The following is a 24,137-nucleotide window of genomic DNA, read 5'->3' on the forward strand; positions in this document are numbered from 1 at the left end:
CCCCCAAATTCAGGCTCTTGGGAAGCTCTGCTGGTGCCTGGGGAACATCCCGTGTGCTCCCGAGGCGGGATGAGGAGGATCTCCCGCATGGAGCAGCTCCCTGCTCCGTGGGATCCAGCAGAGCCCCTCCTTGGCAGGCAGAGCATCCCTGACCCCTCATCCCCCTCCTGGGAACACATCCAGCCCTGGAGCACATCCTGATTTCTGCTGGAGAAGTGCCCGACGGAGAAACCAGGGAGCAGGGAGTGAGTCCAGGATTCATCCCGGGTTCATCCCGGGTTCATTCCGGGTTCATCCCAGGCATCCCCCCATCCCTCAATCCACAGCCAGCTGAGGGGGGAAAGGAGCTCTGGGGCACGTGGTGCATTCCCAGCATCCCTGGATCTCTGGATCCCGGCGTGGGGAGCCAGGAGGCTGCTCCAGGTGGAGGGCAGGGATGAGGGAGGGAAGGGAGTGTTATAAAACACAAGACCTTGGAAAGTTGGCGGGCACCACTCACCCTTCCGGGGCCTTAATCCCCTCGTTAGCACAGGCCGTTAGCACAGCAATTAAGGACAAAATCCCGGCCCTGCAATGCAGGTCTGCGCCGGCAGGACATCCTGGGAATTCGGGCTCTTCCCTAGGAACTCAGGGCTCCGGGCTCAGGAGCGTTTCCCACCTTGGGCAGCTCCACGGGGATCATTTCCAGGGAGAAGGGACGTGTTTTCCTAGGAAGAAGGACTGGCTGGATGTCACCGAGCAGGGACAGACTGGAGTGGGAAAAGCCACTCCAGGAGCTGGGGTGAGGTCCCTGCTGCAAAGCTTGGGAAGTGGCAGCACAAGGCAGCTCCAGGAGCCACATCCAGGCTGGAAGGGCCAATGGATGGAGTTCCCAGCAGCTCCAGGAGCCAAATCCAGGCTGGAAGGGCTCATGGACGCAGCAGATGCCGCTGTCCAGGCACAGCCAGACCCTGGTCCTGCCCCAGGAGCTGCTCTGGCCCAGCAGCACAACCAGAGGGACCTCGGGACAGCAGAGGGACCAAATCCCAGGAGGAGAGCCGGGATCTGGGATTTCAGGGATGCTGATCCCTGGGGTGTGGCTGTTCCAGACCCACATTATGGGTCACCCTTGGGGTCACCACAGCTCTGTACCCTGCAGGTGCCACCTCCCCTGCCACCTCCAGCCTCCCTGCTCCTCTCCAGCTCCCCTGGAGCAGCCCCCGCCCATCCAGCACATCCCTCTTCCCCCATCCTTTCATCCTGACTCAGACAGCACTTCCCCCATCCTTTAATCCCGACTCAAACCCCTGCACTCAGGGCTGCAGAGAACCAGCCTAATGGCCATTAAGTTCCCCTCCAGAATATCAGATTCAGCTCCATCAATTTTCCTGCCTGGAGAGAAACATTTGCGGCGGAACCCGGGCGGCTCCGACAGCCCTGACGGCGCTTCCTTCCTTCCCCGGGAGCAGCTGTTCCCAAAAAAAAAAAACCAAACAAACCACGGCTCGGGATTTACTGACAGTTGGCAGCTCCAGACAGTTCAGAGCCACGAGCCAGAGGATGTCACCAGCTCCTGTCACCCGTGGCAGGGAGGGAGGAGAGCAGGGAGCCGATAAAAAAAAACAACCCCGCGGCTGCCGCTCCAACCCTCCGGCTTTTTTCCGGCGCCCGCCCCCGTCCTGCTGGTGCTTCAGCCCTGCCCTGCCTGGTCGCCGGTGCCAGTCCCTGCTGGGCACTGGGAATGTTGCCCCGGTGACGCTGCGGCAGGGCCGGGCTGCAGGGAAACAGGGAGCAGATTTCCCTGGCAGCGGGAGCTGCGACACTGCCCGGCCGGTGCCACCCGCAACAGGTGGGTGGTGGTGGCATGTTGGGGACAGCAGGTCCTGCTGCCAGGCTGGGAGCGGGCAGGGAGCGTGGCTGCGGGCCCCCAGAGCAGGCCAGAGTCAGGGAATTATGGAATTGTTCAGCCTGGAAAAGGTCTCTGAGATGGAGCCCGGCCGCTCCCCCAGCGCTGCCAAGGCCACGTCCCCAAGAGCCACATCCACAGGGATTTTAAATCCCTCCAGGGAGGGGGACTCCACCCCTGCCCCGGGCGGCTGTGCCAGTGCCTGACCACCCTTTCCATGAAAAAATTTTCCCTGATATCCAACCTTAACCTCTCTGAGGCCATCTCCTCTTGTCCCATGGCTCCTTCCCGGGGGGCCCTGCGGGTTGGATGTTCCACCCCTGCAGGTTGGAGGGATGATTCCAGGTCTCTCCCTTCCCCTGCCGGGCACTGGAGCCGTGGGGAGCCACCCTGAACACATTCCCAAGCAGCCTCCCGGGGCTTCTCAGGGGAAAACACGGGGATCTGGGCGTTTACTGCCTGCCAGGAGCAGGCTGGGGCCGCGCTTCCAGAGTCACCAGGGCAGGGATGCTTCCCACCCATCCCTTCGCCAGGAAAACCATCCCCACTGCCCGTCCCACACCCAGCCCTGCCCGGGCACCGCCAGAGCCACCCGGGAGCAACCCCTGGAGCAGATTTATGGAGCGTAACAACAGCCGGGAAAAAGCAGGAATGGCAGGAATGGCAGGATGGGAACCCAGCGCCGGGAAGCCCCAAATCGCCGCCAAACCCCCACCCGGCGCTGCCGGAGCTCGATCTCATGTTGGACACGAGGCTCTGCACCAAAAACTGCCTCCGGCAAGCCCAGACTTCCCGAATTCCCTCCGCCACGGCCGGGGCTCGCTGACACTCCCAGGGAGCTCCCAACTCTTCCCGAGGGGGCTGGGAGTGAATTCCCACCGGCTCCTGCGTGGGGCGGCTCCGCGGCTCATCCCGTTGTCCCGGGGCTCATCCCGTTATCCCGGGGCTCCGTGGGATCCGCCCGGCTCCCGCCCAGCCCCCCACGGCTCCAGGAGGGACGAGGCGGCTCCGTTTCATCCCAAACTTTCCCTCAGCCGCCCCTCCTTCCCGTTTCCCGGAGCCAGGGGCGGGCACCCCCAAAGCCCCTCAGCGCTCGGGGTCTCCAGGAAGAATTCCCAAACCAGCAGCTTTGCAGCAGCTGCAGGAATTCCGTGTTTTCTCCTTCTTCCCCAAAACGCCCATCCCGCAGTTGTTTTGGTTTTGTTTTTTAATCTAACAGCGATATTTCGGCCCCAAATCCTCTTTTTCTCTCCTCTCCCCCCGCCGCGGGCTCTCAGAGCCCCCCGGGGGGGGGAACCCACCGCACCCCTCCGGACCCCCCGGCCCCGCAGGGGGGTGGTTTTGGGGGCTCCGGCAGCGATTTGTGTCCCCCCCCGCACCGCCCCTCCGCCACCAAACTTCGCCGGGAGCCCCCTCGATGCCCTCCCGGTGCCCTCCCGGTGCCCCCCGGACTCACCTGCGCTCCGGGCGGCGGGCGGGGGCCGCGCCCGCCCCGCCACTCCCCGCGCCCATCCGGACCGGCCCCGCTCCTGTTCCCGATCCCGATCCCGATCCCGATCCCGATCCCGGTGTCTCCCCAGCGCAGCCTTTTCCCCCCCGGCCGCGGGAGCGGAGCCGCCGCCGGCGCTTGCGGGGCCGGGGTTTGAATTCCTCCGAGCGGCCCTGATTGGGCTGCGGGAGGTGGGGACGGGATTTTGGGGGGGCGGAGTGTTGGGATACGGGGTGGAGGGATGCGGGATGTGCGGGGGGGATGGAGGGATGCGGGGGATGGAGGGATGCGGGGGATGGAGGGATGGAGGGATGGAGGGATGCGGGGGATGGAGAGATGGAGGGATGCGGGGATGGAGGGATCAGGGATGCGGGGGACGGAGGGAGGGATGCGGGGGACGGAGGGAGGGATGCGGGGGATGGAGGGAGGGATGCGGGGGGTGTGGTACCGGCAGTGGGGGGGTGAGGGGGGGGATGCAGCGACAGGAGGAGGGTGTGGGAAGCGTGCGGGGCTGGATGCGGGGGAGGGGGGAGCGCGGGGATGCGGGGGAGGGAGGGGAGGGTGGCGGGGGAGGGGATGGGATAACGTGGGGATGCGGGAAGGGGGTGGGGGATGGAGTGGCAGGGGTGTGGTACACGGGGGGGGGTGGATTTTAGGGATGCAGGGGATGGGGTACCCTGGGGGAAATTTAAGGATACAGGGAATGTGGTACCTTGGGGATGCAGGGGATGTGATACCCTCTGGGAAATTTAGGGATGCAGGGGATGTGATACCCTCTGGGATATTTGGGGATGCAGGGGATGTGGTACCCTATTGGAAATTTGGGGATGCAGGGGATGGGGTACCCTATTGGAAATTTAGGGATATAAGGGATGTGGTACCCTATTGGAAATTTAGGGATGCAGGGGGATGTGGTACCCTATTGGAAATTTAGGGATGCAGGGGGATGGGGTACCCTATTGGAACTTTAGGGATGCAGGGGTTGGGGTACCCTATTGGAAATTTAGGGATGCAGGGGTTGGGGTACCCTATTGGAAATTTAGGGATGTAGGGGATGGGGTACCATGGGGGTACAAGGGGATGCAGAGGGTGTGATGCCCTCTGGGAATTTTAGGGATGCAGGTGGGTGTGGTACTCTGGGGGTACAATGGGATGCAGATAATGGGGTACTCTGGGGGAAATTTAGGGATGCAGGGGATGTGGTACCCTCTGGGAATTTTAGGGATGCAGGGGACGTGGTGCCCTGGGGGAAATTTAGGGATGCAGGGGATGTTGTGCCCTGGGGGAAATTTAGGGATGCAGGGGATGTGAGCCTTCCCTTCTCCAATGAACCCTCCCAACCCGGCTCCAGCCCACGTGGAATCATTTCGGTTGGGAATGGGAAGAGGTGCCACGTGGCCCTTGGAGCAGGGATCGGCTCTGCCAGGGCTCTCCCCCCGCTGTTAATTGGCTTCGAATTAGCTCGCTCTGCTAATTAGCCCTTGCTCTGGGCACAGCCCGAGTCATCCAGACATCTAAAAAAAAAAAAGGGAAAAAAAAAAAGCTTGGAAAAGTGTTGCCGCGCGCGGCTTCGGCGTCTCCATGGCAACGGGAGAGCGCGGCCAAGGACGCGAGACATTCCCGGGAAAAACGGGACGTGCTGGTGCCAAGGGAGACCGCGGGGCTCGTCCTCCCTCGGGGCAGAGCCGCATCCCAACCCTCGGGATGAGAGACGAAGGGAGAGAGCCCATGGAAGGGAAGGGAGACACGGCTCCAGCCGCTGGATTCCCGTTTTCCAGGGAAATCGGAGCTCCGGGGAGACCTCGCTGCGATCCGAGCCTGTCGGGGGGCTGGGAGGGGGGGGTTTGGAGCTCACATCTTTTCCCAGAGCAAATTCCCGGCGTGGGGGGGGAAAGGATTCCATCCAAATCCCGGCGGGTTTTCAGTGGAAAACACCCCCCTGCATCCCTAAAATTCCCAGAGGGTATCACATCCCCTGCATCTCCAGGGCACCACATTCCCTGTATCCCTAAATTTCCCCCACATCCCCTGCATCCCTAAATTTGCCCCAGGGTACCCCATCCCCTGCATCCCTAAATTTTCAGGAAAACTCTTCCCTGCAATTAAAAAACGGGGGATGTTTTTGGAAGTTGTTCCTTCTCCCGGTTCCAAAGGGATGTAAATCCCGTCAAACAGCTCCCGTTCCCAATCAGCAGCAGAAGGGAAAGGAATTCCAGCCGGTTTGGAGCATCCCAGGGAAAAGTAGGATTGACATCAAGGAAGAAATAAAACCCAGGGATTCCTCTCCCTTCCTCTGCCCAGGATTGTTTGGAAAACCAGAAACGACTGGGAAGTGGCTCGGCTTTGAAGGGATAACGGGAATGTGCTGGATCCTGCCTCCCTGGGGCATTCCCAGCCTCTTCCAGGGGCATCCCTGGGAGCTTTCCCAAAGCTTTTTGTGTCCTGCTGCCGCCTGAGGTGTGTTCCAGGTGGGAATCCTGTTCCTCTGGAGCGGGAATGCCGTGTCAGGATGCTCCTCCTTTGGCCTCCACGCCCTTTGGATGTGGGGTTGGGAAGAGCAGAGCGCTTTTCCCTCCGGGAAGCTGGTTTTTTAAGGATGCTCTCCCTGTCTTCTGGGTGATTCCGCAGTTTCAGGGGCTCCAAGGGGAGCAGGAGCACCTTCCAAACCTTGGAATTCCCAGAGCTCGGCCACATGGCCGTGAGGCACCATCCCAGCCATCCCTAAAGCTTCACTTGGTGGGATCAGGAAATCATGGAATGGTTTGGGTTGGGAGGGACCTTAAAGCTCATCAAGGTCCAGCTCCTGCCATGGGACACCTCCCACTATCCCAGGTTGCTCCAACCTGCCCTTGGACACTCCCAGGGATGGGGCAGCCACAGCTTCTCTGGGAATTCCATCCCAGCCCCTCCCCATCCTCACAGGGAGGAATTCCTTCCCAATATCCCATTTAAATTCCCCCTCTTTCACTTTGAAGCCATTCCCTGTCCCTCCATCCCTCATCCCAAGTCCCTCTCCAGCTCTCCTGGAGCCCCTTTAGGCCCTGGAAGGGGTTTAAGGAATCCTTGGAACCTTTTCTTCTCCAACCTGGCCTTGGACACTCCCAGGGATGGGGCAGCCACAGCTTCCCTGTGCCAGGAAGAGCCTGTCAAGGTGGAATTTCCTCCCTGTGCTTTCTGGGAAAACGTGGGTGGGTGTGGAGGGGGGGGAGAAAAATGTTCTTAAAGCATTTGCCTTAATTAAGCTTTTTTTTTTTTCTAATATATATATTTGGAGGGACAGTCAGAGCCAGAAGAATCCACACATTCCCAATAACTCATCCCTCCAACGAGCCTGACTAAGCCCCAGGGAGAGCTCCCAGCGCTTGGATCTCATCGAAAAAAGGAGGAAAATCATCCTGGAATCGTTCCCTGCCCCAAAAAAAAACATCTCAGGGGGTTTGGTTGATGATTTGAGCACCTGGAGGGGCAGCTGCTGCTCCGTGGAGCTGGAGATGGAAACCAGCTCATCCAAAAAAACCCCTTCCCCCTCTAAGGAATCGTTCCTAAATGAGGGATTGGCACGGGAATTCCCTGGAGCTGGAGTTCCACACGGAGAATTCCGCCTGCTGAGGGCTGGGAAGGAGCAATCCCCTCATTCCAGGAAGGCCCGGGAGGAGGAAATCCCTAAGGAATGACTTTGTGGGGCGGGAAGAGAGGAGCAAAGTGCACGGAGGGATCCCATCCCATCCCATTCCATCCCGATCCCATTCCAGCCAAATCGGGCCGAAAACCGGGAAGTGGCCAAAGAGGATCTTCAGGGAAGGGTTTGGGCTGTGAAGAGACTCAAAATGTTCAAATCCCCACAGAACAGCCCTGAGCGCTTGGGGATAACAGGGGGGAAAGGTCCCTCCTTCCCAGTGGGAAATCTCATGGAATTCTGGCACGGTTTGGGTTGGGAGGGACCTTAAAGCTCATCTCCTTCCACCCCAAAAACCTCAACCCCTTCCCCTGATTCCAGCCTCAAATCCCAAAGGATTTTGCCTCGGGCCCTTCTGTGCACATCCCACATTCCAGACTCCCTTGAGTCACCAACTCCCCCTCCCGGAGACCAAAACAGGGATGAGGAAAAAGAAGGAAAACCTCCCCGGGTTTAAAGGGAAAAACAGGTGGAGCCAGAGCTGGAAAACCCTTTTCTCCCCAGAGCTTGGATGGGGGGGGAAAACTGAGTCCCTGTATCCAGGTGAATCCCACAGTATCCAGGTGGATCCCACAGTATCCAGGTGGATCCAACAGTATCCAGGTGGATTCCACGGCATCCAGGGGATGAGGGGGAACAGGGAGACGCCCCCGGAATGTCAGAGCCACTCCAGGAGCAGCTTCTGGCGCTGGAAAAGCGGTGAGTCACCATTCCCATGGCAACTCCGCTTCCCTTGGAGACATCCCGGGGTTGGGAGCCACCGGCAAGGACTGAGGAGTGCCCGGCACCTGGGAATCAGGGAATGGGAAAGGTGGGAAAGAACCTCTGAGCCCACGGGGTCCAATCATCCCCCAGCGCTGCCACGGCCACCTGTGTCCCCAAGGGCCACATCCACGGGTTCTTGGGGCACTTCCAGGGATGGGAACTCCACCCCCGCCCTGATTTAGGTGTAGATCCGGATTCAGATCCTGGATTTCGGGTGGGGATGCTCCCTCAGGGACAGCTGGCACTGCTTCCCGGACCTGGCACGGATCCCTGCCCAAATCCATGGAAACCCTTCCATGCAGGGCTCCCTGAAGGTGCCCAGAGCTCCAGCTGTGTGTGGGCTGGCTCTGGGCACAGACACTTCAGCAGCTCCTCTCCCTCCAGCAGATGCATCCCCGGATTTCACAGCTTGGGAAGAGCAGCAAAAACCAGCTGGAATCTTCGGGATGGTGCCAGGGCCGAGCTGGGAAGTGCAAAACAACTTCCCAGCCTTTTAGCAGCTGCCTCACACATCCCTCTTGGAGCCCTTCCCATTCCTCTGACATTCCACCTGCTCCCTCACTCTCCCATTCCTCACTCCACCTGTTCCTCACCTTCCCACTCCTGACACTCCACTTGCTCCATCCTCATCTTCCCACTCCTGACACTCCATCTCCTCCTCACCTTCCCATTCCTTACACTCCATTTAGTGCCTCATCTTCCCATTCCTCACTCCACCTGCTCCTCTTCACCTTCCCACTCCTGACATTCCACCTGTTCCCTCTTCATCTTCCCATTCCTGACACTCTTCTTGCTCCCTCACTTTCCCACTCCTGACACTCCACTTGCTCCATCCTCACCTCTCCCACTCCTCTGACATTCCACCTCTTCCTCACTTTCCCACTCCTGACACTCCATCTCCTCCTCACCTTCCATTCCTTACACTCCATTTGCTCCCTCACCTTCCCACTCCTGACATTCCACCTGTTCACTCCTCTCCTTCTCATTCCTCTCACATTCCACCTGCTCCCTCTTCACCCTCCCATTCCTGACACTCTTCCTGCTCCCTCACCTTCCCATTCCTCTGACATTCCACTTGCTCCCTCACTTTCCCATTCCTCACTCCACCTGTTCCTCTCCTTCCCACTCCTGACATTCCACCTGCTCCCTCGCTTTCCCATTCCTCACTTCATCTGTTCCTCACCTTCCCATTCCTCTCACATTCCACCTGCTCCCTCTTCACCTTCCCATTCCTGACACTCTTCCTGCTCCCTCACCTTCCCACTCCTCTGACATCCCACCCCCTCCTTCACTTCTCCACTCCTGACACTCCATCTCCTCCTCACTTTCCCACTCCTGACACTCCACCTGCTCCTTCTCACCTTCCCACTCCTGACACTCCACCTGCTCCTCCTCACCTTCCCACTCCTGACACTCCACCTGCTCCTCCTCACCTTCCCACTCCTGACACTCCACCTGCTCCTCCTCACCTTCCCACTCCTCTGCCATTCCACCTCCTCACCTTCCCACTCCTCACTCCACCCGCTCCCTCCTCCCCTATCCCACTTTTCCCACCCCCCCTGCTCCTCCTCCCCACCCCACCGACCCCACCCAGCCTCGGCTGTGGCTCTTTGGTGGCACCAGAAGCCACCACAACGTCCCCCCTGTGGAGACCCAACCACACAACCCTCCCCCCCAGCTGCCATTCCCAACCATTCCCGGCCATCCCACAAATCCAGCCTGACTCCAGCTGCAAAGTCCTGCTTGTATTTGGCTGGTAAAGTGCGAGGCAGGGACACAAGGCCTGGTGGTGGAGCTTGGACAGGACATGTGGCAGCTCAGAGTGGAAAAAAGGCTTTTCCAGGGCTGCTCCGAGGCCGCCGGAGATGGGAATTAGACCCGGAACGGCCCCCTCCCGATTCCCACCTCGCTGGAATCCTGGGAAACGCTCCAGGCACGACGAAAGAAGGACCAGGCCGTGTCTCTGAGGTGGAGCTCTACAAACCCTTGGACACAGCAAAGCACGGGGCAGGGAGGGCACACCCGCCCGGTTCCTCCGGGGATTTGGGATCACCGGGATCACCCGCTCTCCCAAAAAAGAGCCCCCCCAAGAGCCCCCAGCCTGGCTTTTTCCCCCCACAGTCCAGGAGGCTGGGGCGAGTTCCGAGCTCCAGAGGGTCAGGAAGGCCCTGGATGCATGGATTCCTCAGAGGACCTGCTCGGTGCTGGACGAGGAGATGTCCAGGAGCCTCCAGGCCGCGTAGGGATTGAGCTCGTCCTGGTCCCGGCACAGGGCCCACACGTAGAGCATCCTCAGCACCTTGTCCTGCAGGGAAAATCCCGGGATTAGCCAGGGCAGGGACACAGCTCCCAGCTCCCAGGCACAGGATCCACGTTTCTGATGGAGCTGGGGGGGCTCAGCCTGCAAAAAGGGGACTCCCAATTCCCAGTTCCCAGCTCTGAGGGGAAAGGATCCACGTTTCTGATGGAGCTGAGGGGGCTCAGTCTGCAGAAAAGGGCTCCCAATTCCCAGTTCCCAGTTTGAGGGGAAAGGATCCACGTTTCTGATGGATCTGGGGGGACTCAGCCTGGAGAAAAAGGGCTCCCAATTCCTGGTTCCCAGTCTGGGGGGAAAGGATTCCCGTTTCTGATGGAGTTGAAGGAGCTCAGCCTGGAGAAAAGGGGCTCCCAATTCCCAGTTCCCAGTTTTGAGGGGAAAGGATCCACATTTCTGATGGAGCTGAGCCTGCAAAAAAGGGAATTCCAATTCCCAGTTCCCAGTTTGGGGGGAAATGATCCACGTTTCTGATGGAGCTGAGGGTGCTCAGCCTGCAGAAAAGGGGCTCCCAATTCCCAGTTTCCAGCTCAGGGGGAAAGGATCCATGTTTCTGAAGGATCTGATGGAGCTGAGGGGGCTCAGCCTGGAGAAAAGGGGCTCCCAATTCCAAGTTTGAGGGGAAATGATCCACGTTTCTGATGGATCTGAGGGTGCTCAGCCTGCAGAAAAGGGGCTCCCAATTCCCAGTTCCCAACTCAGGGGGAAAGGATCCATGTTTCTGATGGATCTGGGGGAGCTCAGCCTGGAGAAAAGGGCTCCCAGTTCCCAGTTTGGGGGGAAAGGATCCAAGTTTCTGATGGAGCTGAGGGTGCTCAGCCTGCAAAAAAGGGGCTCCCAATTCCCAGTTTCCAGCTCAGGGGGAAAGGATCCCCGTTTCTGATGGATCTAGGGGGGCTCAGCCTGGAGCAAAGGGGGCTCAGGGAGAACCTTCTCCCTCTCCACAACTCCCTGCCAAGAGGGGGGATCCAGGGGGAGTCTCTTTTCCCAGAAAACACAAATCCCAGGACCTCGAGTCACACCAGAGGAGGTTTAGCTTGAACATCAGGGATCCTGTTTTTTCATGGAAAGGGTCCCCACCCCTGGAAATTCCCAAAAAACCTGTGGCTGTGGCCCTTGGGGGACATGGACTGATGATCCCAAAGCTCCTTTTTAACCTGAATAATTCCAGGATTCCTTTCCCTCCCACGGAGACCGTTCCTGTGATTTTCCTCTCTGCTTCCAACTTCCCTCTCCTGGAACTTCATCACAAGATCAAAACTCGCCGAATTTCCAAAATTAGAACCAGGGTTCCCAAAAATCCCTGCCTGACACACATTAGGAGGCCCCACTGCCAAAAGTTGGATAAGACTTGACCTTGTTTTTTTTTTTAAGCAGAAATTTCTGGGGTTTAAAACTGCCTGGGCTGGAACTTTCCATCCAAGATTTAGGATCTTTCCCGTGGCTCCAGCTCTTTCCCTGGGAGCTGCATTTGGAAATATCAGGTATTTTAAAGCAAATTTTCTTTATTTTTTTGGAGTGTTTCAGATGATTTCGCTTCAGTTCTGCCCCGAAGTGGGAAAAGTTGGGGGTCATCCAGATGTTTTTGGGATGTACCAGGAGGAAAAAGAGGGGATAAGAGAAGGAAAACACATCCACAACCATCCCAATGGATCTTTCCTGAGGATAAATCACTTGGAATAAGCTCGAGGTGAAGTGGCTTGAACTGATTTAGTGGTTTAAACTGATTTAGTGGAACCTGGATTTGGGTGGGTTTTTAGGATTTGGGGTTTTTTTCTGACCTGGTGCTCTTATTAATGGGGAATATCTTAATCCTCAGTGGGCATCTGCTCCATATATCCATGGAAAGGGGGAATTCTGGACCCCCCCAAAGGCAGATTTCTGCCAATCTGTCCCGAAATCTGCTCTGCAAACACCAGGATTTTAAAGAGATTCCCTTGACCTGGTTGTCCAAGGCCTCCTCTTCTCAATTTTCTGGGAACCTGAACAATTCCAAGCAGGCTAAAAATCCCAGGGGGGATTCCAAGCAATGCCTGTTTGGAGAATTTCCAGTTTGCAGCTGGAAGTTGTGGCTGCTCCAAAGCCCCCAAAGCCAATTTGGGGCAACCTGGGATAGTGGAAGGTGTTTAAGGATGAGTTTAAGGCCCCTTCCAACCCAAATCATCCTGTGATTCCATGGATTTGAGGCTCCTCTTCCCCTAAAACGCCCCAATCCCAGTCACCACCCAGGCTGCCACTTGATTAAAGCTCAATTTTGGTTTCCAGTGGAAGGTTTTAATGCATCTCCTTGATTTATTGCTGCCCCCAGAGAAACCAGACAGCCAACAGACTTTGATATCCTGTTCCACAATGATCCCATCAATATCCATCTTCCAGGAATGCACTAATTTAATGCAAGGAATCACTGGATCAGCTGTTCCTCCCCCTGCAGCCCCAGTGACAGGCTGTAAATCAGCCCAAGAATTCAAATTAATCCCCTTTTTTTTTTTTGCAAACTAAAGGTAAGGGTTGCAAAAAAAAAGAAAAAAAGCCAATATTTATTAAATACCTGTATTAATCCCAAGGAAAACGAGCTGGGAACTGCCAGCTCCAGACATCTCCCTCATTAGCCATCATTAAGCTACTTAAATATTGCACAGGCACGAGGCAAGTTGGAGCTGTCTGGAGTGAAACTCCTGGGAATAAAGGTATTCCAGAGGCTCCTCTGTCATCAATTCTGGGAACAAGGATGTTCTGACAGCTTGACATCACTCCAGCCCCAACTCCCAAGGGGTGCCAGGGATTTGCTCCACAAATCATTCCCTGCCCGAGGCTTCCCCAGGAACCACACACGGCGTTAAATCCAATTTCTGGATGGCGGAATTCCATGGAATTCCACGGAATTTCATGGAATAAGGGCTTGTGGGGTTTTATTTTGTGTGAAGTGTGGGGAGGCAGCAGCCTCGTTATTAATTTTATTACTGAGTGATTTTAATTGAGTGATTTCCCCCCAAACAACTTCAACCCCTTGTTCGGCAAAGGATTTTCCAGTGCCTTTTAGGAAGGGAAAAAAAAGAGGGAAAAAGAGTAGGATGAGGCTGTCCCAGCCCCCACTCACCGGATTTCCTTCCACCACCTCTCCTTTGTGGTTCTTTATCACCATCACGACCTGAGCCTGGAAGGTGATGATCAAAACTGGTCCCTGCTCCATCATCTTCCCCATGGCCAACTGCAAGGAGAGGGAATTCCGTCAGAAAATAAGGAAATCCCCTCAGAAAAACAGAAAATTCCCTCAGAAAACTAGAAAATTCCCTCAGAAAAGCAGAAAATTCCATCAGAAAACTAGAAAATTCCCTCAGAAAACCAGCAAGTTCCATCAGAAAACTAGAAAATTCCATCAGAAAACCAGAAAATTTCCTCAGAAACCCAAAAAATTCCCTCAGAAAACTAGAAAATTCCCTCAGAAAACCAGAAAATTCCCTCAGAAAAGCCAGAAAATTCCCTCAGAAAACCAGAAAATTCCCTCAGAAAACCAGCAAGTTCCATCAGAAAATAAGCAAATTCCATCAGAAAACTAGAAAATTCCCTCAGAAAACCAGAAAATTCCCTCAGAAAACCAGAAAATTCCCTCAAAAAACCAGAAAATTCCCTCAGAAAGCACACAAATCCCATCAGAAAACCAGTAAATTCCATCAGAAAACCAGAAAATTCCCTCAGAAAACCAGCAAATCCCAACAGTGCCCTGCGGGAGCCGCTCCCTGCCCGCCCAGAACCCTCCGGAACGTTCCAGAACAGCAGCCTGGACTCTCTCCAGCCATTCCTGCCCTGCCTGACCTTGAGGCACGGCAGGAATGTCCATGATCCTGCCTGAATCCCCCGGGAATGTGCTGTTTGCCTTTGGGATTAGCCTTCCCCAACCCAGCTGCTGCTGAGCCGAGCCAAGGTGCCCCGGGAGCAAGGACACAAACCACACACTCGGGCTTGAGCACAAAATTCCAGGAGTTTTCCCTTCCGGAGCGGGATTCTCCCTCCCATCAGAGGGATTCTCCCTTCCAGAGTGGGATTCTCCCTCTCAGCAGTGGGATTTTCCCTCTCAGCAGTGGGATTTTCCCTTCCAGAGTGGGATTCGCCCTTCCAGCAGTGGGATTTTCCCTCTCAGCAGTGGGATTTTCCCTTCCAGAGTGGGATTCTCCCTTCCACTAGTGGAATACTCCCTTCCACAGTGGGATTCTGCCTTCCAGCACTGGGATTTTCCCTTCCAGAGTGGGATTCTCCCTCCCAGTACTGGAATTCTCCCTTCCAGAGTGGGATTCTCCCATTCTACCAGTGGGATTCTCCCATTCCACCAGTGGGATTCTCCCTTCCAGAGTGGGATTCTCCCTTCCAGCAGTGGAATACTCCCTTCCAGCATTGGAATTCTCCCTTCCAGCAATGGAATTCTCCCTTCCACCAGTGAGATTCTCCCTTCCAGCAGTGGGATGCTCCCTTCCAGAGTGAGATTCTCCCTTCCAGCAGTGGGATTCTCCCTTCCAGAGTGAGATTCTCCCTTCCAGCAGTGGGATTCTCCCTTCCAGAGTGGGATTCTCCCTTCCACCAGTGGGATATTCCCTCCCAGCACTGGAATTCTCCCTTCCAGCCCTGGGATCTGTCCCTGTGGGAGCAGAGCTGCCCAACCCCAGAGGCAAAACCCAGCAGTTAAAGCAAAAACGGTTGGATTTGATGACCTTGGAGGTGTTTTCCAACCTTAAAAATTCCAAGAAAACCCCCGCTGAGTTTAATCCAGGCCCCAAAGTGAAATCCTGGGACACTCACGTCGATGTTGTCGATGTCCAGGATCCTGGAATGGAACTGGAGCCCCAAGGCTTTGGCTTGCTGGATGGGATGAGCCAGCTGGCTGTAAGTCTAAAAGGAAGCAACAAAAAAAACCCCTTTGGAATTGTCCTGTCCCAAAGAAAAAAGGGGAATTTCCATGCAGGGAGAACTAGCAAAAAACCAAAGGGAAGAGGGATCTGCTGGGATATTGCAGTGGGATATCCAGGGATATCAGGACTCTCCAAGCACCACCTTTTGGGGGCAGCTCGGGTGTCCCTGCAGCTTCCCAGCCCGTTTTTGGGGATCTCCCAAAGCCCTAAATAATTTTGGGAAGGTGCTGGATGGGTGTCTGGTAGCAGAGAGCTGCACCAGCGCTCCGGGGTTCCCCAGAATTCCCTTCTAAATCCCATTTTTCCCTGCCCAGGATGTGTGGACACCAAGGCATTCCCAATCCTGGGCAGACAGGGAGGAACAATCTGGGATCCAGGTTGTTTTCCCAATTCCCAGCCAGCCCTGGAGGCAGCCCAGCATTCCCTGGCTCCTCTGAGGCACAGCTGGATGGTTATTTATGGATCAGAACCCTCGGGAATGCTGAATCTCTCCCTGTTTCCAGCATTCCCGGAGCATTCCCGGCAGGAATCAAACAGCACCTCCCTCCCCCGCCAAGGACCTTCCACCCTTCGCCACGAGGGAACATCCCCCAGGAATTCCAGGACTGGAGCCACAGAGAGGGAATTCCAAGGGCAGCAAATCCCAAAGCATCCCGGTTTGAGCACACAATTCCAGGAGTTCTCCCTTCCAGAGCGGGATTCTGCCTTCCAGCACTGGGATTTTTCCCTTCCACCAGTGGAATTCTCCCTTCTAGCAGTGGGATTCTCCCTTCCAGAGTGGGATTCTCCATTCCAGCAGTAGGATTTTCCCTTCCACTAGTGGGATTCCCCTTCCAGAGTGGGATTCGCCCTTCCAGCACTGAGATTTTCCCTCCCAGAGTAGGATTCTCCCTTCCACCAGTGGGATTTTCCCTTCTGGAGTGGGATCCTCCCTTCCAGAGTGGGATTTTCCCTTCCACTAGTGGAATACTCCCTTCCACAGTGGGATTCTCCCTCTCAGCAGTGGGATTTTCCCTTCCACCACTGGGATTCTCCCTTCCACCAGTGGAATTCTCCCTTCTAGCAGTGGGATTCTGCCTTCCAGAGTGGGATTCTCCCTTCCATCAGTGGAATTCTCCCTTCCAGAGTGGGATTCTCCCTCTCAGCAGTGGAATACTCCCTTCCAGCAGTGGAATTCTCCCTTCCAGCAGTGGGATTCTCCCTCCCACCAGTGGGATTCTCCCTTCCAGAGTGGGATTCTCCCTCCCAACAATGGAATACTCCCTTCCAGCACTGAGATTTTCCCTTCCAGAGCGGGATTTTCCCTTCCACCAGTGGGATTTGGGATAAAACCCCCCCACGGATTTTGTGCTGCCGGTTTTATTCCAAGGCTTTAACGATCCCAAACTCATCCTGTGGGATGACTCCCTTAAGAGGCTTTACCTCCAAATATCGGGAATATTCTCCCATTATCCTCCCCTTTCTTATTTTCCTGCTGATTCTGGACTTAAGAGCTTTAATTTCTAATTACAAGGCTCCGAAATGTTTGATTTTTGGGCTCGGGAAGCACAAGGAATCCACTGCTTTTCCCAGGGGAATCCTTCCAAAATCCTGCCTCTTCCAGCCCTCTGGTGGTGGGGACACGGAGGAGACTCGCTCCGAGAAATTCCAGTGGTTAACCAGACAGCAGGAATATTTTGAAGCCTAAAATCCAATTATTTTGGGGCTAAAATCCAATTATTTTGGGGCCTAAAACACAATTATTTTGGGCCTAAAATCCAATTATTTTGGGGCCTAAAATCCAATTATTTTGGATTCTACAGCCCAATTATTTTGGATTTTCCATCACAATTGTTTTGGATTTTAAATCATAATTGTTTTGGATTTTACATCACAATGATTTTGGATTCTGAACAGAATTATTTTGGATTCTACAGCCCAATTATTTCGGATTCTACATCTCAATTATTTTGGATTTTAAACACAATTATTTTGGATTTTACATCCCAATTATTTTGGATTCTACATTCCAAGTATTTTGGATTCTACAGCCCAATTATTTTGGATTTTAAACACAATTATTCTGGATTTTACATCCCAGTTATTTTGGATTTTTACATCCCAATTATGTTGGATTCTACATCCCAATTATTTTGGATTTTAAACACAATTATTTTGGATTTTACATCCCAATTATTTTGGAATTTGCATCCCAATTATTTTGGATTTTACATCACAATTCTTTTGGATTTTAAACACAATTCTTTTGGATCCTACAGCACAATAGTTTTGAATTCTACATCACAATCATTTTGGATTCTAAATCCCAATTATTTAGGATTCTACAGCCCAATTATTTTGGATTCTAAACAGAATTATTTTGGATTTTGGAGCACAGTCATTTTGGAGGAGTGAAGCCCAGAACAAATCTATTTTCAGGCAAGGCTCTGCTTCCATGGAGTCAAAAAATACAATATATTATATTATTATATATATTATATATACTATTATATTATGATATAATATATTATTATATTTCTGACATAAATCCCCTCTCAGCCTCTTCTCCAGGATGACCAGGCCCAGCTCCCAAGCCAAAAAAAAGCCCAATAAACCCCCTTCCAAGGGAGAATTCCCCCCTTCCCAGGACATTTCCAGGAGCTCCACTCACGGCCTCGTAGCACCAATCCTTGAGGATCTCGAGCTCCCCGGATATCAGAGCCTGGGAAAAGGGAATAAAACAGGGACATTTTAACACAGGGTGGAAATAAGCAGCAATTCCAGCAGCAAAACACCCTAAATCCAAGGAAAACGGGAGTTTCAAAGAGGAACAGGAATAAGGACTTCAAAAAACACGCATGAACTGGGTCCAATAAATCCAATAAATTTCCAGGATGAAGCTCCTAAACCTTCCTGGTAAACTTTCCTGTTGAATTTCCCGTTAAAATTTCCAAAAAAGTCCCCAGAATTCCCATTCCTGGGGAATCCTGAGGGGTGGGATCGAACAGAAGCAGGAGGGACACGCCAAGAGTCAGATCAGGAAGTTTTCGAGGTTCTGAAAAATTCAGGGCCTGGAACGACCAGATTCCACTGGAAACTCCTGGGAAAGGTTTGTCTTTGAGAAACCCCTGGAATTCTGGACTAAACCCCTGGAATTCTGGACTAAACCCCTGGAATTCTGGACTAAACCCCCTGGAATTCCTGACAAAACCCCCGCTGGGTCTGTTTTTGGCAGACACCAAAAATCAAGTTAGCTCAGGGTGGGAAGGGTGGTTTTTAATCCAATGCTTTATAAAATTGTAAACTGGCAGGAAAAATTCCTTCTCCAAGAGGTTTTTCCCAACTTTTCCCTGGCACTGAGAGGAAGAGCAGATTCCCAGAGAGCTCCCTCTTGTCCCTGAGCCATCACATCCCAGGAAGTCAGGGACAAAGCCCACTTGGGATCAGTTTTTATTCCTCAGATCAGTTTTAATTCCCCAGATCAGTTTTTATTCCTCAGATCAGTTTTTATTCCCCAGATTTGTTTTTATTCCCCAGATCAGTTTTTACTCTTCAAATTAGTTTTTACTCTTCAAATTAGTTTTTATTCCTCAGATCAGTTTTTATTCCCCAGATCAGTTTTTATTCCCCAGATCAGTTTTTATTCCTTAGTTTTTATTCCTCAGATCAGTTTTTATTCCTTAGTTTTTATTCCTCAGATCAGTTTTTATTCCTTAGTTTTTATTCCTCAGATCAGTTTTTATTCCTCAGATCAGTTTTTATTCCCCAGATCAATTTTTACTCCTCAGATCAGTTTTTATTCCCCAGATCAGTTTTTATTCCCCAGATCAGTTTTTATTCCTTAGTTTTTATTCCTCAGATCAGTTTTTATTCCTCAGATCAATTTTTACTCCTCAGATCAGTTTTTATTCCCCAGACCAGTTTTTATTCCCCAGATCAGTTTTTATTCCCCAGATCAGTTTTTATTCCCCAGATCAGTTTTTATTCCTTAGTTTTTATTCCTCAGGTCAGTTTTTATTCCCCAGATCAGTTTTTATTCCTCAGGTTAGTTTTTATTCCACTGACCCTGCTCTTCTCCTGAGTCCCAGATCCTTTTGGCACGCCCCAAATTCCTTCCCTTATCCATTTTTTATCACCCCCTTCCCTTTGATCCCTCTGATCCCTCTGATCCCACATCATTTCTCAGGGCAGAGGATGATTTGCTGTTTTCCAGGCCAGAAAAAGAATTTATTAGTCTTTTAAATAATGAAATATTCTGAGGGAATTTTCTGCTTTTCTGAGGAAATTTACTGTTTTTCTGATGGAATTTGCTGGTTTTCTGAGGGAATTTTCTAGTTTTCTGAGGGAATTTTCTGGTTTCCTGAGGGAATTTGCTGGTTTTCTGAGGGTATTTTCTAGTTTTCTGAGGGAATTTTCTGGTTTTCTGAGGGAATTTGCTGGTTTTCTGAGGGAATTTTCTGGTTTTCTGATGGAATTTTCTGGTTTCCTGAGGGAATTTTCTAGTTTCCTGAGGGAATTTTCTAGTTTTCTGAGGGAATTTTCTAGTTTTCTGAGGGAATTTGCTGGTTTTCTGATGGGATTTATTGGTTTTCTGAGTAAATTTTCTGGTTTCCTGAGGGAATTTGCTGGTTTCCTGAGGGAATTTGCTGGTTTCCTGAGGGAATTTGCTGGTTTTCTGATGGAATTTGCTGGTTACTTGGGCTCCAACTTCCTTTCCCAAGGATGTTCGAGGAGCAAATCCCGCCCCGCCTTTTCGTTTGGGCGACGGGAAAAAAATGAAAGGACGAAGTAAAAAAAAAAGTAAAAACAAAGTAAAAAAAGGGAAAAAAAAAAATCCAAGGAATGTCTCCCTCCCTCACCTCCAGGACGTTGGGGATGATGTCCCGCTCACACTGCTTCAGGAAACGATCCTTGTCAAAGGAGGGATCCACTCGGAGGATCTCCGTCAACACCTCCGACATCTCCGTCTTGGAGAACAATCCACCTGGGAAAACAAGGCAGTGGCACAAAACCAGCCCTGGAGGGGGTGTAACAAGGCAAGACCAGAGGGAGGAACAACTCCAGGCTTTAAGTTAAGCCTGAGATTTATCCCAGAGATTTATCCCAGGCTTAACTTGTTACCTCAGAGCCCTTCTGATCCCTGCGCGATCCCGGAGAACGATCCAGGCAAAGCGCGTGGAAAACGTGTGGAAAATGCTGGAAAGCTCCCAGAATTTGTCCCAAAAGGTGGGAAACAGCACAAGGAGGAGCAGGGGGAGCTCAGGGAGGAGTTGTTACCTATCAAGTCGGTGACTTTGTCGGTGACGGCGCGGGACGCTCGGATGAAGGCGTTGTCGCTCTCGTCGTACTTCATCTTCATCTCAAAGAACCCTGCCAGGAGAGCAGAGAGAGCTCAGAGCCCCTCCTGATCCAGGAAACCTGCCAGAGGTTGGGAATCAGAGCTCCCAGTTCCCTCCTCAATCTCCTGGATCACAACAGGCACCGACCACGAGGGACCTTTCCCATCGTCCTCCTTCTCAACTCCCAAGAATTGGTTCCCAACTCCCAGGAAGTGGTTCTCAACTCCCAAAAACTGGTTCTCAACTCCCAAGAACTGGTTCTCAACTCCCAAGAACTGGTTCTCAAATCCCAAGAATTGGTTCTCAACTCCCAAGAACTGGTTCTCAATTCCCAAGAACTGGTTCTCAACTCCCAGGAACTGGTTCTCAAATCCCAAGAATTGGTTCCCAACTCCCAAAAACTGGTTCTCAACTCCCAGGAACTGGTTCTCAACTCCCAAGAACTGGTTCTCAGCTCCCAAGAATTGGTTCTCAACTCCCAAGAATTGGTTCTCAATTCCCAAGAACTGGTTCTCAACTCCCAGGAACTGGTTCTCAAATCCCAAGAATTGGTTCCCAACTCCCAAAAACTGGTTCTCAACTCCCAGGAACTGGTTCTCAACTCCCAAAAACTGGTTCTCAGCTCCCAAGAATTGGTTCTCCTGCTTCAGCTGCCACAAACTTTGGGAGCTTCTGGAAGATTTGCAGGCAGAAAACACACCAGAAAACTGCCCTACACCAGGAACAGTCTGATTAAATCAGGAACAGTCTGATTAAATCAAGAATAGTCTGATGACACCAGGAACAGTCTGATTAAATCAGGAGTAATCTGATTACACCAGGAATAATCTGATTACACCAGGAACAGTCTGAGAACACCAGGAACAGTCTCACCCCTCGATTCAGTGCCCTACAAGGGGCAGGAGATGTGAAAATCACCCCAGAAAGTTTCACCAGGGGTGGAAAATCATAGAATAGATCTTAAACTTGGCCAAATTTTTAATAAAACAGCCCCATATCAGTGAGGGTAAAGGTTTTAAGCAGCTCTAAGTACTTACACAAGGAACAGTCTCACCCCTCGATTCAGTGCCCTACAAGGGGCAGGAGATGTGAAACCCACCCCAGAAAGTTTCACCAGGGGAGGAAAATGATAGAATAGACCTTAAACTTGGTCAAATTTTTAATAAAAGAGCCCCACATCAGTGAGGGTGCAGTTTTTAAGCAGCTCCAAGTGCTTCTCAGCCTCGCTGAGGGAGGAAGCCAAGTGTGTCCTGGCTCCAGAATGGAAAACTCTGCAGAGGAAAAATCCCAAGGGCAGAAAAGGCAGGGGAGGACCTAAAAAAACCCAGATATTGAAGCAAACAGGGCATTGCTGCAGCAAATCAGGGCTCTGGGCACCATCAGAGGGATCAGACCCACAGAAGGGAGAACGGGCCCTGCAGGGAAGTTCTTTGGTTAAAAATGGGAATTATTCCCTGGAGGATTCTCCCGGTAGGAACACGGAGTGTTCTCAGCGTGGGACATCCAGGTGGTACCTGAAGGCAGAGCCTGGGGCAGCTGCAGCTCAGCCTGGACTCAAAACCAGCCTTGGAAAAATGCCTGAAGCCTAAAAAAAACCACCCTCCAAGCTTGGGCAGATGGCTCAGGGCTGGAGGGGGGGGAGTTTGAGGAGCACCTCTCCTTGGAAAGCCCAAAAAGTGGGATGTAAAACCCACTCCTGGACACTTCCCAAGGAGCTCTGCTTTAAAAGCTGGGAAGAAACAGGATGTGAAGTTAATTATGTTGTACTTTCACACGATCATTTGGTTCCTGAACAAATCTTTTCCCCCCTCCAGCACTGCCAGGGATGGGTTTGATTTGTTGAAGGGTTCTGGTTTTAGGGCTTTTTCTGCCTCTCAGAAACATGAAATCCCTAAATAAACTACCCAAAGATATTCACAATTTGTAAGGTTTTGCAATAAAAATGGGAAGGAGGCAAAGTCCCAGATATTCCAGAGATCTGGGCAGGGGCCAACAGAAACCAGATTTTAGGATCAGGGAATCCCAGAGTGGTTTGGATTGGAAAGACCTTAAAGATCATCTCATTCCAAACCCTACCATGGGCAGGGACACCTCCCACTATCCCAGAGTGCTCCAATCTGGCCTTGGACACTTCCAGGGATGGGGCAGCCACAGCTTCTCTGGGAATTCCATCCCAGCCCCTCCCACCCTCCCAGCCAGGAATTCCTTCCCAATATCCTATCTATCCCTGCCCTCTGGCACTGGGAAGCCATTCCCTGTGTCCTGTCCCTCCATCCCTCATCCCAAGTCCCTCTCCAGCTCTCCTGGAGCCCCTTCAGGCCCTGGAAGGGGCTCTCAGGTCTCCCTGGATCCTTCCCTTCTCCAACCCAGCCTTGGACACTTCCAGGGCTGGGGCAGCCACAGCTTCTCTGGGAATTCCATCCCAGCCTCTCCCCACCCTGTTGATTTATAAGGATTCTCCTCAGCTCCAGGCCAGGAGGAGCAGACCTGGTGCCCTCTCCTGCCCCCTCCCTGCTGCAGGATGTGCCCTTCCAGCCTCTTCCCAGAGCCACCACGAGGCTGATGAGGGAAAAACGGGGACAAAGAAGAGCTCCAAGAGTTCTTTTGGAAAACAGGTTTTGGTGCCTGCAGGGACTGATCCAGCAGGAGGGGCTGGAACACAGATGGAGCATTCACACCACTCCCAGCACCAGCTCCAACCCCTTCCACAGGAAGGCTGGGAATTTGGGATTGGCACAGATGGAATGAGACCCACACCAGCAGGAATCAGGGCTGGGAAAAAGAAGGAAGCTCCTGCTTTGCCTCTCAAACACTCACTGTTGAAAACCACGTTGTTGTCCTTGAAATCTTTCCACTGCTGGTACCACTTGGAGTCTTTGTGCAGCACCATTCCCATGGCCTCCCTGGAAAGGGCAGGAAACAGGGATAAAACATGGAGACAGGGGAGAAAATCAACTTACAACAGTGGGAGAACAAAGAGGAGGAACATCCCTGCAGCCCTGAGGCTGATGTAGAACAGAAGTGAGGAGACACATCAGTGATAAGCCCATAAATTATACACCAGATAAATCAGAACCCCATAAATTAATTATAATCAGAATTACTTAGAATTATAATTCTAAGTAAATTAGAACCCCATTAATTAATCAGACACCCCATAATTGGTACAGCAGGGAAATAACACACCACATAAATAATAATTGACTGAGAGGGTTGAAGCAGCAGGGGAGCTCAGGCTCAGTCCTAATTCCAAGCCTAAATCCATGTGAAGATGTTAAAACTGACAATAAAACACGTGCCCAAGTCAAAATTTCATCTTTGACCATTAAATTTATAAGTTTCAAGTGCCCACTTTCACTCTGGGAAGACTCAGGATCATCAGCTCCCGCTGGGAATGTGCTCCAGGAGCTCCCTGTTCACCCCCCAAAGCCTCATCCAGCTCCTGGCTTTTAATCCCTGCCCTGTAGTTCAGTTTGGAAGGGTTTTGTTCAATTAGACACAGAAATACCCACCCCAGATGAGCCCAATACCTACTCATTAGCCTCAAATATCCTCTCCTCTTTGATCCTCTCTCCGGAATATTCCGTTCGTTTCCGGAGCCGCTCCGGACGTTTGTAGGGCCCAGTTTGCCCCAAAACACTTTCATCGATTTCCTTCTTAACAGTTTCTACTCCCTGGAAGGAAAAGAATCCCTGTCAGGTTCCATTTATTGGCCCCCCCTCACCCTTCCCAGAAAGTGCCCCTGGAGCTTCCCTTCTCCAGCCTGGCCTTGGGCACTTCCAGGGATGG

At 52.5% G+C, this 24,137-nt stretch overlaps 1 protein-coding gene across 1 annotated transcript; it reads right to left on the reverse strand.

The window, feature by feature from the left end:
• Positions 1–9,545: 9,545 nt before the first annotated feature.
• On the reverse strand, positions 9,546–24,022 carry LOC114001853 (mitochondrial import inner membrane translocase subunit TIM44; the record flags this gene model as incomplete). Its single annotated transcript, XM_039380611.1, has 8 exons — positions 9,546–10,120; positions 13,227–13,337; positions 14,921–15,010; positions 17,681–17,731; positions 19,869–19,993; positions 20,287–20,379; positions 23,166–23,251; positions 23,883–24,022. Coding segments are annotated over 8 exons (816 nt in total), but the record flags the coding sequence as incomplete, so codon positions are not given.
• Positions 24,023–24,137: the final 115 nt, after the last annotated feature.

Source organism: Pipra filicauda, unplaced genomic scaffold (genome assembly GCF_003945595.2).
Source record: "Pipra filicauda isolate LSUMZ 115617 unplaced genomic scaffold, ASM394559v2 scaffold1089_size45846_pilon, whole genome shotgun sequence".
Classification (NCBI taxonomy): Eukaryota; Metazoa; Chordata; class Aves; order Passeriformes; family Pipridae; genus Pipra; species Pipra filicauda.